The 19,407-nt window shown below is 44.8% G+C and overlaps 1 protein-coding gene across 2 annotated transcripts; it reads left to right on the forward strand.

The window, feature by feature from the left end:
* The first annotated feature begins 5,138 nt into the window (after positions 1-5,138).
* On the forward strand, positions 5,139-9,129 carry Gpr88 (G protein-coupled receptor 88). Of its 2 annotated transcripts, none has more exons than XM_060392844.1 (2): positions 5,139-5,645; positions 6,067-9,129. In XM_060392844.1, the coding sequence occupies exon 2, from the start codon at positions 6,122-6,124 to the stop codon at positions 7,274-7,276; it is 1,155 nt and encodes a 384-aa protein (XP_060248827.1). In that variant the 5' UTR covers positions 5,139-5,645; positions 6,067-6,121; the 3' UTR covers positions 7,277-9,129. The 2 variants fall into 2 exon arrangements, with proteins under 2 accessions (XP_060248827.1, XP_021498374.1); XM_021642699.2 differs by having other exon boundaries at positions 5,140-5,645; positions 6,064-9,129.
* The last annotated feature ends 10,278 nt before the right edge of the window (positions 9,130-19,407 follow it).

Below are 19,407 nucleotides of genomic sequence, written 5' to 3' on the forward strand. Positions count from 1 at the left end.
ACATTATCTTACAAGGTTTTTTCTCTGTGTAGATGCCCACCTCTGTAGACTGATCTCACTGAGGGCCAGAATTAGATCTTTATTATCTTCATGTTTTTACTTTCCAGAATATCAGAGAAGATCAACATTTGTGTATGTGTGTGTGTGTGTGAATGTGTGCATTTATGTGTTGGGCAAGTAAATAGATAGACAAACATGTAGAGAAGTTTCACTTCTTAGAACACGAGAAGGCTGCAGTGGGCTGGGGAGATGGCTCAGTTGGTCAGGTGTTTGTCAAACAGGCATTGAGGACTGGAGAATGGTTCCCTGTAAAAGGTTCGCACAACAGGGCATCCCGGAGGGCTTAGTGCCAGAGAGATAGAAACAGAGGATCCCTGGGGCTTGCTAGGCAGCCGATGGGTGGGCTCTGTAGGCAGTGAGAGACCTTGCCTCAAAGAGTAATGTGAAGGACAATTGAGGAAGACATTTGACATTGACCTCTGGCCTCTATAAGCATGAACACATGCACATAAACATGTACACACACACACACACACACACACACACACACTCACATACAGCTGATACTTAAAGTTTATACAATATAATGATAAAATGTCGATGGAAACAGAAAATAAGTTATCTAATTAAAATTTATGCAATGAAATTTTTCTAGGAAAAAAGTTGATACTTAGACTAGTTAATTTTAAGAGCAATTAAAATTACTGTAAAAACAAAAAAGAAACTAACCAGTTTAATAGTTTATACATGAGTTTCAATACCTACAAAGACTTTGCAGAAAAAAATTAAAAAATAAAGCGGGAGCTGGAGAGAGATGGCTCAGTGGTTAAGAGCACTGGCTGCTTTCTCAGAGGACTCAGGTTCAATTCCCAGCACCCACATGGCAGCTCACAACTATCTGTAACTCCAGTTCCAGGGAATCTGGCACCCTCATACAGGCAGGGAAAACATCAATGCTCATTAAAAAATGGCAATAATAATAATAATTAAACTTCTTTAAGTTGTGATTTTATTATAACCCTGATATAAAGAAAGGAAACATAAAAATTAAAATATGAATATGTAAACTATTTAACATAAAAATATAACAAGTGTAGCTCATTATGTCAACACTTTAAGGAGAAAAGCACGGCTTTATACAAAAACTCTCAGTAGGCTTGGACAGAGATGTTTCCGACTCTAAGGCAACATATCAGAAAACTACAATTATAGTCATATTTGTGGTGAATTCTTAGAAACTGCGAGGGAACTGTACTCACGAAATTGACGGCTAGAGGGCGGAAATGAAGAGGGAGTTCAGCTAGAAGGTCTCCGTGGAGGAGGGTTTGGTAGGGGTGGTAGAAAAGAATTGGCTTGTAGGTAAACCCGGAAGGAGACGAGGCTAATTAGGCAGAGAGAAGGGTGAGGAGAGAACAAAGAACAGAGCATCCAGGAACACTCATTAAGGAACCCATGACACTCGACTACTGTGGGCGAGTCCAAGGGAGCAGAGGAGCAACAGGAGAATAAAGAGAAGCCTGGATTGTGATGGCTGCAGGATGAGTACACGGGGTGGTAGAATCCCAGGGTTTATTAATTAGGGGCGGTGGTTGACCTTAGCCGAAGCTGTGCTGCGAACTGAAGGCATGTGGGTGGACATTCAGTGAGAGGACAGAACACAGAGGCAGAAAATAGGCACTTCCACTACAGAAGGGAAGTGAGCCCTGTGGAGCCATTCTGAGAAGGAAGCGAAGTCCAGGGGAGGTGTCAGTGGGCTGTGGTGAAAATCCTCAGCTTTGTGAGCCCACGGAGGGGGTGGGGATGCGACCTGCTTGCGCAAAAGAAAGGCTGAGACTATGATCAGCAAGCTCCTCTGGAGGCATCGGGAAACTGACTCTACTAATAGAAAAAAAAATCATACCCCATGTTTCTCCAAGCAAAACCACAACGGTAATCATTCATTAACCCAAAAGGCGTTAGTGAAGTATCTACCGTGTGCCAGGGGATGTTATGCTGCAACCTAAACCGAAAATGAATCCAAGTGAAGAACCAGACAAGAACTTGGCCTTCCGGGCCTGGGCTAAATAAAAGAGTTACGCCTTTGGCGGAAGTTCATGTGTCCCTATGGCAAGCCGTCCCTGAGGTTGGTCCTTACTTGTTACAGAAAATAACTGAGACCCAGAACCTGGGATTAGAACACAGAATTCCTTTACCACTGAGGCAGTGCGAGGTAGATTTAACTGCAGTGACACGATTGAACTGTAGCTGATGGAGGAATTCTTGCAGCCCTGTGGTGCTTGATGCACTCAAGGCTTTAATGATGATGATGATGATGATGATGATGATGATAAAATGATGGTGAAAGACGAGGATAAATGCTCTGTATTACCAATAGGCTGGACGTCTGAACCTTTGCTCCAGGGAGACCTAACTACTGCTTCTGTTTTAGGTTTTTCTGTTTTACTGAAATCCAGCCTGATCCAGTTAAATTCATCAGGCCGTGCTTGCTAAACATCAACAGAGTTCTTCACAGTAATTAACATGACTTTTTTTTTTTAAATCAGGTTTGAGAAGAAAAAGTAGGGGCAGTACATTCTGATTTTCCTTCTGAAATAAGTACTCAAGGATGGACTGGGAAAGGTTCCTGACATATGGCCTAGGGCTTCACTCTGAGCAGGAGTCTACAGGGAGTCTACAGCAAGCATAGGATGAGGGAGGAGAAAGAATAAATGTGTGCACAGGGATTCAGAGAAAGTCTGGGAGGAGAGAGCCTTTGACATTACTGAGTGGACACGTCTCTCCTGGCAATAATATGCAGGGCTAATGGATGTGTAAGACCTGGGGTCTCACAGCTCAGGAGTTCAATCGCGCCCTTCCCAGAAACTCCCCCAGACCAAGACTCGTTGCAAAAGCAAGAGGTTTATTTACCATTGTACAATGGGGTCACCCCCACTGGTCAGCAAAGAGTGGCACCGGGAGACAAAGGCCTTTAAGTTTTTAAAAGAAAAATTGTGGGAAATTTGAAGTTGGAGTTTTGGCAATTTGGGATTGGATGAGGAAGTTATAAAGTAAGATAATTGGTTAGTCTTAGGAGCTCAAGCTTGGCCAGTCCTGCCAAGTGTGGATGCAGCTGCAATTGGAGGTGGGGGTGGTTAGCTCATCCTTGAAGATTAGGGCTGCGGGCTCTTGGCTGGAGGTCAAAAGCTACTCAGAAGAAGTCTAGGTTCGTTGCTAAGAAACGCTATCTCAAGGACAAGAGTCTGGTCCTTCTTTTGCTGAGTGAAGGTCATTGCTTGCTTGCCCTTTTTTTATATCTGTCCTCACAGATAGGGTCACATTTCTTCACTCTCTGGAAAGGTACTAAGAGGCTTTAGCTTAACCTCGACCTAAAACTCAAAACTATAGGCTTTAGAAGACATATAGGTTACAAAGTTAGCCTAACCCTTTCAGATGGATGCCTAACTTAGAACTTTGGACACCTAAAACGTCAGGCACCATTTTTCTATTGTGTGTATTACCTATTCTCTGAGTAAAATTTGTAAATAAAAAAAAAACAAAAACTTTTGCTAGTGGTCATGGGGGTGGGGCATTTGGTGTGCTTTTGGGAAAGTTCCCATGTGTACAGATGAATCAACATTTGCACCAGGACAGAGTTGAGCCGTGAGTGCAAGTCCTTATGACATCCCATATCATAAAAATTTGCTCAGAGGTCCTTGTCGTTCATTCTACGCAGTGTTCAGAGAAATTGCTTTTCTCCACACCCATTGCTCAAGAATAGGCTTTAAACTTGTTTAAGAGTCGAAGCAAGGACTGGAGAGATGGCCCAGGTCTTAAGAGCATTGTCTGTTCTTCCAGAGGTCCTGAGTTCATATTCCCAGCAACCACATGGTGGCTCACACAACCATTTACACAAGGATCTGATGCCCTCTTCTGGTACATAGGTGTACATGCAGATAGGGCATGTATATACATAAAGTAAATAAAGAAATCTTAAAAAATAAAATAATAAATAAGTAAAAAATCTGGGTTATAATCCCAACCCTGGGAAAGCAGGGACAGATGCTTGTTGGAGCTCAGTGGCCAGCCAGCCTAGCTCAAGCAATGAAGGTTCATTGAGAGACCCTGTCTCAAAAAATATGGTGAGGAGAGATTAAGGAAACACCCAACTTCAACCTCCAGTTTCTATGTACAAGTCTCTCTCTCTCTCAATCTCTCTCTCTCTCTCACACACACACACACACATACACACACACACACACACACACACACACACACACAGAGAGAGAGAGAGAGAGAGAGAGAGAGAGAGAGAGAGAGAGAGAGAGAATATTCCCACACAACTCCTACCCTGGACACACACAGCTTCCCAGTTATCTTCCACTAGAGTGGTTCAGTTGTCACAACCAATGAAGCTTCCTGACGTTTTCTTACTGAGTCCATCATTTCCATGAGGGCTCTCTGGGTGTTGATTGTCTTGTGGGCTTGGACAGATTTACAATAAAGTGTTCCACCATTAAAGTGTCACACAGAGCATTCCCCCCGCCCTGCGTGCTTAGCCATTCCTTCCACCTCCCCAGTCCCGAGTCCGTGATAGCAAAACTGTGATCTCCCCACAGTTTTACTTTTTTCAGCATGTGATACAGTTGGGACTGTGCAGTCCACAGCCATTTCAGAGGCATCTTTTGCTTAATAATAAGCATTTCCAAAATCTTTAAGTGTTCTATGTCTTGACAGGTGGCTTCTTTTTAGTTCTAAGTGCCATTCCATTGTCTAGATGTGCTCTCTGACTCCATTTTTAGATTGTCTGACCCTTGTATTCCCACACCCCTCTCACAAGCTAAGCTTCGGAGAGGTGTCTAATGATGAGAAAAGGATTGAAGCTATGATTTAAGCTAAGGCTCACATGTTTTCCTGTAGCTAATTACTCATGTCCTACTTTGCAAAAAAAAAAGGGGGGTGGGCTGAATTTCCATTCAAATGTACAGTAATTCTCCCTGCAAATGTACTGGAGTATATTTATCTCTCAGGGGGAAAAAAAAGTCTTGCCTCCAGGATGAATCAGACTGAGATGAAATTTTACTCTACCATTTAGAGGCAAGGAAGAAAGGAAAAAAAAAACCAAATAGTGAAAAATAAGAAAGAGAGTGAAGAGAGAGAGAGAGAATAAAAACTAGTTAACTGCAGGCTTCTCCGAGCAAGGTATTTTTCTCTCTTTTACAAGTTAGCAGTTGCTGAATAATTCGTGACAGCACGGAAGGAAGGCTCTTCTCGCTGGGTGATGGATAACTGAGCAGGAGAGCGCTCCAAGTGGGTTTGTCACATCAGCCAGCGCTCTTGCTCAGGAGCACAGGGCGCGCTCCTCCAGCTCAGCTTCTGCTCCTGCAGCCAGGCACCCTCTCTGCTGCTGCCTGCCCACCCGCCCCGGGCTTGCAGCCTACCACTTTCCTCTCTCCACTGCCAGCTGAGGAGACTCCCCGCAGCTGCTGCCTGCTGCCTGGGACCATGTGCGTGGATGCTGCTTTCGAGAAGCAAGGCGCTTGCTGCTGGCATGGATCCCGGCTCAGTTTCTCCCGTTGACTTCTGGACCACAGATGCTGCCGCTGAGGAGGGATTTCCTGGCATCTCTCCTTCTGCTATCACCAGCTAAGGACTGGCCCCAAATCAAGGTACCTTCCATTCCCTCTCCTTGGCATTTTCCCAAGCTAGGATATCTCCACTAGTTCCCGGTAACGAGGGGCCCCGGTTGGCAACACACATTCCCAACTCCTCTCTCTCTCTCTCTCTCTCTCTCTCTCTCTCTCTCTCTCTCTCTCTCTCTCTCTGTGTGTGTGTGTGTGTGTGTGCTTGGGGAAACTGTTCTTGGTATCGGCACGACCTTGGGGCTTCCCAGCTGCTCGCTCTCCGAGTGTTAAGCGGACCTTCTCTGTCGCTGGAGACATTTCCGAGGCAGGCACCTGTCATTTGCCACCCCCGTTCTTCTTCAGCTCCCGCTCTCTCCCCCTTCCCCCCCACCTCAGCCCATTATCCGGCTTCAGCCTTTTGTGTTGGTGGCAGAGGACTGAAGGGGTGTTTTTGTCCTCCCAGCAGGGAAGTGTCAGGATGGGCCAACGCTAGGGCGCGAGGTGTGAAGAGTTGGGCCAGAATGACCAACTCCACCTCTACCTCGACCTCCACAACCACCGGGGGATCGCTGCTGCTGCTCTGCGAGGAAGAAGAGTCGTGGGCGGGCCGGCGGATCCCGGTGTCTCTCCTGTACTCGGGGCTGGCCATCGGGGGCACGCTGGCCAACGGTATGGTCATCTACCTGGTGTCGTCTTTCCGAAAGCTGCAGACCACCAGCAACGCCTTCATAGTGAACGGCTGCGCCGCGGATCTCAGCGTCTGCGCCCTCTGGATGCCACAGGAGGCGGTGCTGGGGCTCCTGCCCGCCGGCTCCGTCGAGCCTCCGGGGGACTGGGACGGCGGCGGGGGCAGCTACCGCCTGCTCCGGGGAGGGCTGCTGGGCCTCGGGCTCACCGTGTCCCTCCTGTCCCACTGCCTCGTGGCGCTGAACCGCTACCTGCTCATCACCAGGGCGCCCGCCACCTACCAGGTGCTGTACCAGCGGCGCCACACGGCGGGCATGCTGGCCCTGTCCTGGGCGCTCGCCCTGGGCCTGGTGCTGCTGCTCCCGCCCTGGGCCCCCAAGCCGGGAGCCGAGCCCCCGCAAGTCCACTACCCCGCGCTGCTGGCGGCGGGCGCGCTGCTGGCGCAGACGGCGCTGCTGCTGCACTGCTACCTGGGCATCGTGCGCCGCGTGCGCGTCAGCGTCAAGAGGGTCAGCGTGCTCAACTTCCACCTGCTGCACCAGCTGCCCGGCTGCGCCGCCGCCGCCGCCGCCTTCCCCGCCGCCCCGCACGCTCCGGGCCCGGGGGGCGGCGCCCACCCCGCGCAGCCCCAGCCCCTGCCGGCGGCGCTGCAGCCTCGCCGGGCGCAGCGGAGGCTCAGCGGCCTGTCGGTGCTGCTGCTCTGCTGCGTCTTCCTGCTGGCCACGCAGCCCCTGGTGTGGGTGAGCCTGGCCAGCGGCTTCTCCCTCCCCGTGCCCTGGGGCGTGCAGGCGGCCAGCTGGCTCCTGTGCTGCGCCCTGTCGGCGCTCAACCCGCTGCTCTACACGTGGAGGAACGAGGAGTTCCGGAGATCCGTGCGCTCCGTCCTGCCCGGCGTTGGGGACGCGGCTGCAGCCGCTGCCGCCGCCACCGCGGTGCCAGCCATGTCCCAGGCGCAGCTGGGCACCCGGGCGGCTGGCCAGCACTGGTAACCCACCTTCCCGTGACACCTGCCGCCTCGCCTCCTCGGTTTGTGAGCTCTTCCCAGCCCCGGCGAAGATCCCCCCCGGGGAAGATTTTTGCCTTCCTTCCTTCCCAGTGCAATGCCTGAACCAGGGTCTGCTGTCCCTAAATGGAGTCCCTAAAAGCAATCGTGTGCAGCCGCCCAACTTTTACCCATTGTTTCTGTGTTTCAGAGACACCCTTATGTCTGAGGCACTCAGACGGCAAGGACTTGCAAAACTGGCGTTTTTAAAAGAACCAGTTAATTTATTTCAAGTTTGCTTTAAAAAAAAAAAAAGAAAAGAAAAGAAAAGAAAAGAGCTTTCATAACATACAACCCCCCCAGCCTCCATCGTCTTATATACGAAGCGCCTCGAGTGTGTGAGTGTGCATGAGCCAAAGGTTATACCATTGAGGGAGAAACTGTGTAGACAGTATTTTAACCACGCTTCCTTCTGTTATAGTTTAGTCTTTGTATATTGTATATTGACCCTGAGGAGTGAAACCACAGGTGTGTACACCGATGTGAATTGCCATTGAGACCTCAAGCCCTTTATTCTTAAAAGGGTTCTTATTGAGTCATTTTTGAATTGCGATAGACTCGCAGCCAGTGAGGAAACAAATTTATTGTTTTACACTCTTTATTCACGTCTAAGGTGGAAAGCTACAGTTGAGTGTTAAAGGGGGGGGAAAAAAAAGTCAGGTTTGTTAATGGATGGTCTGAGACCAGAGATGGGATTTCGGAAACCAAACCAGGGGGTTATCTAATCTATTTCAGGTACCAGCTTCACATTTTCTAAAGCATGCGGGCTTCTTGCTACCCACATCAGTAACCGATTTATTTGCCTCTGAGTGTGGTCGCAGCTTTGAACATTCTGTACTGTCCTGGTTGCTAAGGAGAATGACTCCTGTTTTCTCTTTAAAATATCTCAGTGCACATGATATGATGACACACTGTTACCGTAACTGCATACATAACGTTAGCGGCTATTGCATGCTCCTAGATGCTAGAACTTATTGGGTATGTGGTACACAAAGCAATACCCACCGGACACGGACAGTTTACCTCTTCCAGACACCAGGAGGAATGGCCTTTAAATATTTGAAAAGAGACACAGATACATCTGTGACTACGTGTCTTGACCTGGTTTATGAAAAATAAAAATCCCATTTTGGGGACTTGAGCTCCCAAATAAAACCAATGGTCAAGATGACAGAATAAAAACAGATCGGCTCTACCAAGCCATCTGTGCTGTTTAGGGGTTAACAAGCCACACATTAGGAATCGACACTGTTTTATGTTGTTCACATATATGACCACGACATCTAATATTAGCATAGTGTCTGTTGAAGACAGAATTATGCTACACTCAGTTATGCATAAAAGGAACATTTCAAATGGGACTCCGTTCTTAAATGTTGAGGTTTACCATCTTCATCTTTGACTTCCTAAATGTTTTTAGATGCATTTGCAATGTGCAAAACCGTGTGAAATCATCCTGTACAATTAAACAGGGAAGAAAGTAATAGGAGGCACAGACCAGTCTGTTAGCCACATAAAATCTGGGTCCAAACAGTCTCAATTCACTGCGTAATTCAGGAGAAGAGACAGCCTGCTTTGTTGCACTCTTGGACCAAGAAGGTAAGAACACTTGTACTGTTGAAAAATTATGGGAGAAACAGGAGATGGACACTTTGTAGTAAAAGAAAAGACAATAAAGATGTTTGTCACTAACAGCACATCGGCAGTCATGTTATTAACCAAATTGTGTGCATGCGCCATTTCTCATCTGTTCCTGCTTTCCTGGATTCAGATATTTAATTAAAGTTTAGATAACACTTCTCCTGGGTCTATTTCTTCTTTCTTTGGCTATCTTCTCTCTGTCTCTGTCTTGAGGATACTGTACCAGAAGACACTGTGTTCCAAAACATTAGTGATACAAAATGACACCTTTTGCTGGCTGTAAGTTTATTTTTGGTTTCTAAAATGCTTTCTACTTCATATAGTTACATAAGGCCCTTACACTGGTCTGGGAAAAAAAATAGACTTGTTTCCTTTCTGTAAATGCTGTGCAATGGGTCAGAATGATAACAGAGAGGCAAGAATTTTCCATTGGGGGTACAGTAGGACACCTTTCTAAAGCTTTATCAACAAGCTCTTCTACTTAGGCATTGTCCTTGTTTCTCATTGTGGATGGTGCAAAGTAGTTCCCTCTCTGTCCCTATAATGTGCCACATGTATAAAGAGCTTTGCAAATGAGGACCTGATGCCTTGCCTTATTTCTGCCTAGCACCGAGAGCTGTTTGCTGGCACATTGCCATGCAGAAGACCTACTTTCCATTAATTTACTAGTAATTAACTCCACAGGACTGATTCACTCTTCATTTTAATGTAGCCCTGATGCATCTAAAAATGTCTTTCTAAGCATTGCCTGTGAGTGTTGGAGTTACTGCTTTGACAAAGTAAATTAACGGAGATTGTGTTCTTATTTAAGTGAAACCACGTATTATCTACCCAGGAATATATATATTAAAAAATCCTAACTGCTATCCTGGGCTGCCCTAATTTGCTTTTGTGTTTTTTTTTTCTTTATGCCTTTTAAGATGTATAACATCTGCCTGCCTTCTGCATGCACTTAAAGGGCGAAATTCTGGGAGAGAATAGGCTCTATCCCCAGAATTTTATTTCTTCCAAAATGAAGAGTGTTAATAAACAAAAATTCTGCTGGTTCAGGGACATTTGCTGATGCCATTTCAAGTCAGATAAATTTCTCTTTGTCTCAGAATTACAGAAAAATATTTCCACAGTGGATGTTTCTTTTCCGAGGGACTCAGCAGAGAATGGCATGCAGCAGAGGAAGGGGTAAAGGGCAAAGAATCTTTCTTTAAACCACTGATCAGAAAGTGATTGAAAGGATCTACTTGTCAACAGATCTACTTTGGACTCACAGTGGAGGACAACCCTGTTCTTCTGATGACTATATTAACTGACTTCAGTGTTTGTTTATTTGTTTTTTGTTTTGTCACCTTTATTGCACAGTCTAGGGGTTCAGATGACCCTTGGCTGGCTCTATAGCAGTCTTAGTGACAAGGACCTCATGGCATAGCTCTTTGTCAAAGCACATGGGGAGCCGGGGCCGTGACTCAGTCAGCAATGTGCTTGCTGTACAGGCATGAAGATCCTAGTTCAGATTTCCACAATACATTTAAAAAGCCAAGTGTGGCATGGCATGTCTGTAATTCCAGTTCTGGGAAGACAGAGACAGATGGATTTGCTGACCAGCCACTTCAGCTGATGGGTGAGTTCCAGATTCTAGGGGGAGAATGTGACTCAAAAAATAAAGTGGGGAGCAAATGAAGAAGATACTTGACATCAAGCACACAGCAATTTGCACTCATATGAATATTGTACACACGCACACACAGAAGAACATTGCGATCACTATTCCCCTTCCTTTCAAGGCCTGTCCTTAATGTTTGCAGCTTGTGGGGCAAGAACAGTGCTCCAGATGGAGCTCTTGGTCTATGGCTTTTTCTTCCTTGGCCTTTTCTTTCTTGTTTTTTGCCCTTTTAACGTCTCCAGGAACCTCATGCAAACGTGTGTTGTTCAGCACACAGACCTGAGTTCTGACCGTATTCCTATCTCAGCCAGATACTGTGTCTCCTCTGGCACGTGAACATTCTCTGAAAGTGGCTCTTTGGGTGGTGAACTTGTGGTTTCCAGGCACTTGCATCTGTTGCAGGAGATGCAAGCCCCAGGCTGGCATATGTGCTTGTGAGATGGGTAGTCAGAGGAGGACAGAAGGCCTCCCTTTAAAGTGCAAGATCTCGGTTGTGGTCCCAGTTTCTCAAAGTGCAGTTGTGTTTTTCAAGACACTTGTTTATATGTTCTGTCCAGGCATCCTTGACCAGCCTGTCCTCCTTACAGGGCCTCCTCACTTGAGCCCCACGCTGAGATTTCCAGATCCTTCGGAAGCCCTGATGCATAGCTGAAGGTGAAGGAAAGACTGCAGCTGAAGTAGGGGTTGGCTAGGAATGTCTGTTGGAAGGAGGTGATGGGTACCTGGGGTGACTTGCACAATTCTCCCTACTCCTGTGTGCCTTTGGAAATTTTATAAGTACACATGCCTTAAACGGTGTAGCCAAAGCTAAATAAATAGTAGAAAAGAGAGAGAGAAGAAAGGAAGAGAAAAAGCACAGAAGTGAGAATGATCAAAGCCTGAGATCCCATAAGGTTAATTAAATACACAGACTGGGGACTGAAAGGTTGGTTTGACTCTGACCATGAGACTACAGCTAGCACGATGGAGGTAACAATCAGAACTTTAACTGAAGCGTGGAGTCCCCTTCACAGTGTGACCATTCCTTAAGCTGTCTCCTTGACTCAAATCCGTTGCTATAGCACACACAGTTGTCTGCACACTAGCTCTAAGCACAGACCAGACCTATGTGAGTCTCGGATCATGCAAGGGCTTTACTGGGTTATTCTAGCTTTTCCTTCTAGAAAGCTTCATTCACTGTCTACCTCCTCACCGGGGCTTCTCTGCCCCAGCTTTGGGCTCCTTCTCCATAGAACTCATGTGCAGCATTAGTCTTACACATTCCCTTTTATATTACCTCTTTTTTAAATGTGTGTGTGTATGTGCATGTGAGAGAAAGAGAATCTTTAAAACTAGACAGAAAAATTATTTTTTCATTTATATTTTATCTATTTTGTAAAGGATTTTTTTCACATCCAGTCACTTGAAGTACATTATAATATTTAACATATGTTTATACCTGATAACAGTAATTTTCAACTTTTAAATTAATTTATGTTCATATAAAAATAGATCGATTTTTTATTATGGCATCTCCATGCTTATGTGTCATGATAATGACAGTTTTTAAAGAAAAAAGATTTGACTCGTTCTCAAGCATTTATTTTTCTCTTAATGAAATTGACCCAGGAATAAATCCTAGTTCCCAAGTCATGTCTTGCCAAAGGCTAACCCAGGGCAATAAAGTATGGGACTGTGAGACAGGTGTCAAGGAACATGCTGCCAGCACTGTCATTTGAGAAAGGTTGCTACTCCTGTCATACTCAAACTCTTCACATGACTGAGTCAACACGAGGATGTTCTGGCTCTAATCACTGCTTTAAATTCAGTGCTGGAGTGCTCAAGGTGTGTGGTTCTTTCCGAGGGTTTTACAGAAGAAAGCTGTGTGTTTTGACTTGAGGAAGCCTTACATGTTGCTAATCAATGAGCAGGAATTGTTGCCAGAGCCTGGGAGAAATTACTATGGGATGTCTTTACATCTCTGCAGTTCAGGGGGCGGACAGCTTTGGAGAAAGTGCTGAAGGCCACCCAGGCTGAGGTTTTGCTCTATTTATTAGACAGAAAATGTTTGAACTTTCAAAGCTTTTCTTATGAGAAATTGGTCCCAGTTTCCAGTTTTGTGTTTTCAAGAACAGAAAAGTGTCTGGCATCCTTTGTGTGGTGGGGCTGGACAGACTCTGCTTTTAGCCATAGCCAAATGGCTATGATATGTTGGCATGGTTTTATCTCTTAGCAGTATAAAATACAACCTTCTTTCCAAAAGTTTTTATTTGAGCTTTGTGTATATGTGTGTGTGTGTTCACACATGCCATTAAAGATTAGAGGCCAAGTCTTGGGAGGACAGAAATATGCAACAGTAAGCCAAATGATCATCCCTCCTCCATCTTTGATAAAGTTGAGGATGATTCAATGGGAGTCAATGGCTCAGCAAGTAAAAGTGCCTACCACCAGCACGGACAAACTGAGATCTATAAAGCCGAGGCTGGAGGAGGTAACTGAATATGGGTGCCCTGTTAGGTTCACTAGCTCAGCTCACATGGGATGAATAACTATTCTTGGTCCAGGTTGAGAGAAGAGGACAGAGACCACATGTCTTTCACATAAGACCTTGCCTATAAAAGAAAAGAAAAAGAAAAAGAAAAAAGAGCCTCTTTGTGGCAAAATTTGGGTGGGTAACTATTTCCCATGTAGTAGGCAACTCACATGGTTTGAAGATAGGGAAAGTGGCAGCAAAAATGACACTCTTCTGTCTGAGTATGCATCCTGCAGTTTTTGAATCACCGACAGGTAGGCATAGCATAGAGTCACTGTGATGAATTGTGGCACTGGGTCTCTGTCTAGCTTTGTCAACCAGAAGAAATACCTTCTAGCTTCTGACCACAGGTAAACTAACCACTGATCATATCAGGCACTTTTAGCTAGGTGTCTTTCATCTAGAACCTAAGTGCAAGATGGAGCAGTAAATAAGTATGGTATTTGTGATTTTTTTAAAAACAATGTTATGGAGCATGATTAAAGAAGGAGAAAGATGGCTCAGTTGGAGAAAAATTGCTAAATAGAAAAATGATATTTCATTTGTTTTTTAATTTTTATTTTTTATATTAATTATAGTTATTCACTTTGTATCCCAGCTGTAGCCCCCTCCAATATTCCCTCCCAATCCCACCCTTCCTCCCTCATCTCCTCCCATTCCATTCTCCAAGTCCACTGATAGGGGAGGTCCTCCTCCCCTCCCATTTGACCCTACCCTATCAGGTCTCATCAAGACTGGCTGCACTGTCTTCCTCTGTGGCCTGGTAAGGCTGCTACCTCCTTAGGGGGAGGTGATCAAAGGGCCAGCCACTGAGTTCATGTCAGAGACAGTCCCTGTTCCCTTTATTAGGGAACCCACTTAGACACTGAGCTGCCATGGGCTACATATGAGCAGGGGTTCTAGGTTATATCCATGCATGGTCCTTGTTTGGAGTATCAGTCTCAGAAAAGACCCCTGTGCCCAGATAGTTTAGATCTGCTGCTCTCCTTGTGGAGCTCTTGTCCTCTCCAGGTCTTACTATCTCCCCCCTTTTTCATATGATTCCCTGTACTCTGCCCAAAGTTTGGTTATGAGTCTCATCATGCTTTGATACCCTTGTGGGTAGAGTCTTTCAGAGGCCCTCTGTGGTAGGCTCCTGTCCTGTTTTCTCCTTCCAATGTCCATCCCGTTTTTCTTTCTGAGTGAGGATTGATCATCTTACCCATGGTCCTCCTTCTTGTTTAGCTCCTTTAGGTGTATAGATTTTAGCATGTTTGCCCTATATTATATGTCTAATAGTCACTTAAAAGTGAGTATATACCCTGTGTCTTTCTGCTTCTGGGATACCTCACTCAGGAAGATCTTTTCTAGTTCCCACCTTTTGTCTGCAAATTTCATGATTTCCTTATTTTTTATTGCTGGGTAATATTCCATTGTGTATATGTACCACAATTTCTGTATCTATTCATCAGTTGAGGGACATCTGGGTTGTTTCCAGGTTCTGGCTATAACAAAGAAAGCTGCTTGTTGTATACTTGAGCATGTTTTGGATATATGCCTAGGAGTGGTATAGCTGGATCTTAAGGAAGCTACTCCTAATTGTCTGAGAAAGCTAAATGCTAGAAATATTGCTGTTGCTGCTGCTTCCTTTTGCAACAACCATGAAAGACAGGTGTTAAGCCAGGTGTGGTGGTACATTCTAGAATCCTAAAACACAATAGGCATAGGCAGGAGGATTCCTGCTAACTCATGGCTAGCCTGGGGTACCATAGTGAGACCCTTTCTCAAAAGAAAAAAAAGTAAGACAAGGCAAGAATTATGGTTTGCTTTATGACTGGGGATCTTCCTCACTGTCCCTAAATGTCACTAGCAAAGGAGACTGATGACTATTGAACTCAAGTCTAGTTGACTGCAAAGCCTGGTCTGGTAAACACAGTGTCAAATGCAGAATTCGGAGCAAGTGCTAGAAGCTCAGTGGGTGGGAGATAGATTTCAGCTTAACAGGAGGAAAAAAGAGCTTTATCTCAATTGTTAGTGCTCAAAGTAGTTGGGGCTGTCTCTGGAGATTATGACTTTCCCGGCACCTGAAGGATGCAAGTTGAGGTTAACTTGCGAACGGTTGTCTATGCCAGGTGGGAAGCTTCCCCATGTTAACTCGGAGATGCTTATAAAGGCTGTTTCTGCGATTACTTAATAGCTCTTCTCCCTGGAGGTGACAAATGCTTTCTTGTTCTTTGCCTGTGATATTTCAACTGATTAGTCATAAGGAGAGTGCCTGCTTTATATCTTACCCTCACCAACCAAAGAGAAGCAAGCCACGGTGACAAGAGATGTCCCTTTTGGGTCACAGGGGCACTAACAGGACACAATCTTTGTCACTTGGCCTCATTCATGCTTCTTCTGGTCAGTCTCCCTTGTGGTCTCACTTCATTCCCTATTTTCTGAAGTGAAATTTAGGCTTGAAGAACTTATTCTCTCAGGGCAAATTCTGAGACACAGTGTATTATCTATACACATTTAATTTTGAGAAGAATAACATTTTTGATTGCTTTATGTTGGGGAAATGGAACAGATTTCAAGATGACAGGCTAAGGTCAGCTTTATGGGAACGTTACCTTTCCTGAGTGTTGTTCTCAGCTGAGGGTTTTGCATGTGCCTGCCTCAAATTAGATTTCAAACAAACCCTATTGTGATGGCTAATTTTGGTTGTCAACTTGACAATATCTAGAATTAACTAAAACCACCCGTGATGGATTTTTGCTTTATAGGAAGTGAGAAGATCCATTTCTAATCTGGATATTTGAGGAGGGAAAACACATCCTGGTGTCAGCTCATGGAGACAGTGCCTCTGATCTTACGTTAGTAGGAATGATCATGATTTCATCGTCTTTTTCATTGTTTTCACTATCCTCAACAATTGTTTGCCAACAGCTCAGAGCTGATAATGTGCAAACTGGCTTTTTTGTTTAACAAATTATCCCCAAACATGACTTTAGGTAACAAATATTGACTGGCTCAATGTTCTATGGGTGAATTGTTTGGATGGGGATAGTTGGGTGATACTTCTGTATTCTCAGATGAATCTACTCATGAGCCCACAGAGAACTCGTAGCCCAGAAACACATATCTTCCTGGCATTTGATTAGCTTTGGCTGGATTTGTACTTGAGTGGCTGAGCTAGCTCAGGCTCATTTACATGATGGTGCTCCAGAGCCCAGTTTCTGCTTTTGTTACATTTGCTAATGCATACTGGACAAGGTAAATCAGAATGAGATCAACTCTAAAGCTAAAATCCTTAGGACATCGGAGGTTAGACCTTCAAGGTTCTGCCTTCATGGATTACAAGAGTTAGCTGGTAATTAGTGGGAGTGGGTTCCTGACACAAGTATGAACTTGGATCCCTTTCCTCACTTACATGTGTGTTCCCTTGCTTTTCTGCCATCAGAACATACACCTAGAAGGTCTACTCCATGTTCAGGCATATTGTTTCAAGGCTCAGGCAGAAGGATCACAGGGCTGAGACCAGCCTGGGCTCATAAGGAATTCTAGGTTAGTCTGGGCTACCTGACACCTTATATTAAAAAAAATGCCACAAACAAACAATTCCAATAAGTTTTCTTTAGATGCAAACATCTAAACCTTGAACTCCCTGGCCTCCAGAATTTCAAGAACTCTCTCTTCTTTACAAATGACTCTGTCTCAGTATTGTGTTATTGTGAAGATGCTTAACATTAACCTAAGATTCCTTTTGTCATGTAGTATAACACATTCAAAGTCGCGTTGCTTGGAATTGGACTATTTCAGTGAATAATTGTTCTGCTTCCCTCAAACATGAGCCTCAAACTAGACATTGGTGTTTGCCTGCAAAGGGAAAATTCAGGAAAATGAGGCAAAAGGCAACATTTCATGCATCTAATCATATTTTCCTTGTGCTGTAGTCTTTGATTTTTTTTAACATAGTTTATTAGGGGTTCCTTAAGCCTCTACCTCCTTTCCAACCCTCCAACCTTAGGTAGGTGACAAACAAGGTTAGTGGGGACAAGGGGTGTAGACCACTTTAGCTGTAGTTCCTTGGGGTAATTCCACTCTTTGTCATCAGGATGTCCAGCTGTCCAGAAAACCAGCAGCCCAACAATCCAGCAATAGCAAAAGCAGCAATAACAACCAGCAACCAGCAGCAGCAGCAGCAACCTCATTGAAGTGTTCTCTAAAACGTTTTTCTCTGGGAGCACCTTGAAGTATCCTCTCTCTCTGGCCTCCTATTTTTTTATTTTATTTAATTTCTTTTTTATTATAATTTATTACAATTTATTCAATGTGTATCCCGGCTGTGGCCCCCTCCCTCGTCTCCTCCCCATCCCACCTTTACTCCTTCTTCTCTTCCTATACCCTTCCCCTAATCCACTGATAGGGGAGGTCCTCCTTCCCTTCTATCTGATCCTAGTCTATCAGGTCTTAGCACAAGTGGTTGCACTGTCTTCCTCGGTGGCCTGACAAGGCTGCACCCTCCACCCCCCTCAGGAAGAGGTGATTAAAGAGCCTGCCACTGAGTTCATGCCAGAGAAAGTCCCTACTCCCCTTATTAGGGAACCCACTTGGATACTGAGTCTATGGGCTACATCTGAGCTGGGATTTTAGGTCCTCTCCATGCATTGTCCTTGGTTGGGAATTTTACGAAAGAAGGGGGAGACAGAAAGACCTGGAGGGGCCAGGAGACCAACAGAGTCAAAAACACTGAGCCCTGGGAGCCCTGCAGAGTCTGGCCTCCTATTTACACATTTTCAGAGTCCGAATAAGGATGTTTTTCAAATAGCAAAATCCATGGCCCCTCATCCCCTGCCCCCCATGAGGCAGCTGACAAAGATCATTCACCCTCTCACATGGCTGTTATCAGCTATGGATAAACTAAAAGCATTCCCACATCTCACATACTTACATAACATAACCAAAACTTCCACTACATTGTACTGTCATACTTTGGGGTCAACTTTACGGTCTTTTCAGGATTAACAACATCTTTGAGTAAATGTGAAAAATTTTAGTTCTCTTTTGTGATTCTCAAATTTTTTCTCTATAGTACTTTTAACTAAGGATCATGTTTTGGTTCTTAGTGTTTGTATGGCAGAGCAATAAAATAAACCAACAGCATTAAATTGTATTTCAGATAAGCTCTCCTCTAAGCCTCAGTGTGTCTGTCCCTGGGATAGCCAAGCCCTGTGTTACCTTTCCAGCTTCTGGCCCTGTCTGCCCATGGGATAAGATTCTCTACAAAGCGTGCTTCATTCCAGATGACAATTTCACTGATATTGTTAACCCCAGAAGCCACCTTGCTTGTCTTTGAACCACTCCTCTCAGCAACTCCAAGATATTGTATAAATTACGCTGTTTCAGGAGTCCAGGTTTATAAACATTGTACAAACATATAATTACAAGAGCTTAGATTTTTGAAAAAAATATTACTCTCTCTCTCTCTCTGCATCTCACACATGTACTGTGTGTGTGTGAGAGAGAGTGAAAAGTGAGGAAACTCTCAGAGACCAGAAGATTTTTTTCTGGAATTGGTTCTCTTCTTTCACCATGTGGGTCCTGGAGGTGGGTCTGAACTCAGGTCATTAGGCTTGGTGGCTGGTACCTGTATCTGCTGAGCCACCTTCTTAGCCCAATGTTAGCTTACTAAACAATTGTGTTATTACAGAGCATGAAGTCCCTGACAAATGTTGTGCCAAATTTTGTCTTTTTCTCTTTGGACCTAGCTTACCTTACCCAGGTTTGTGTCTACAATGTCATTACAAAAGTGTGGAGGTCTATTGTTTTCATCAGGAATGGCAACTCACAGCCCAGCAAATGTTTGAATCCCTGGGCTTCGCTGGATAGAAACGCTCCACTGTTTTAAAGCCATCATTCCTCATTAAAAGAAAAAAAAAAAAAAGACCAGTCTCACTCTACTCTGGGAAAACTGTAAGAACAGGAGAACTCATCTGCAGAGATGAAAATCTGAAAGCATAAAGGGATGGTAATTTTCTATAGCTAAAAATACATCACATCTCAATGCATTTTTTGTCAAGTCGGTTGCTAGCAGCGTGTCCAGGCTTCATCTGTAAGAAAGATACCTCATCTGAGCCTGCAGCGAGGATACGGGTACGGTGGTTTTAAGGGACTTTCTGTAAGATGCACACATTTTGGCCGTCTTCCTGAGAAATTAGACTTGATTTCTTACAGCCAGGAGGCAGCAGCTCGGTCACAGTTTACCTGTGTGAACTCTTGCTACAGTCTGTGCCTTCTGTATAAG

Source organism: Meriones unguiculatus, chromosome 10 (assembly GCF_030254825.1).
Source record: "Meriones unguiculatus strain TT.TT164.6M chromosome 10, Bangor_MerUng_6.1, whole genome shotgun sequence".
Taxonomy (NCBI): Eukaryota; Metazoa; Chordata; class Mammalia; order Rodentia; family Muridae; genus Meriones; species Meriones unguiculatus.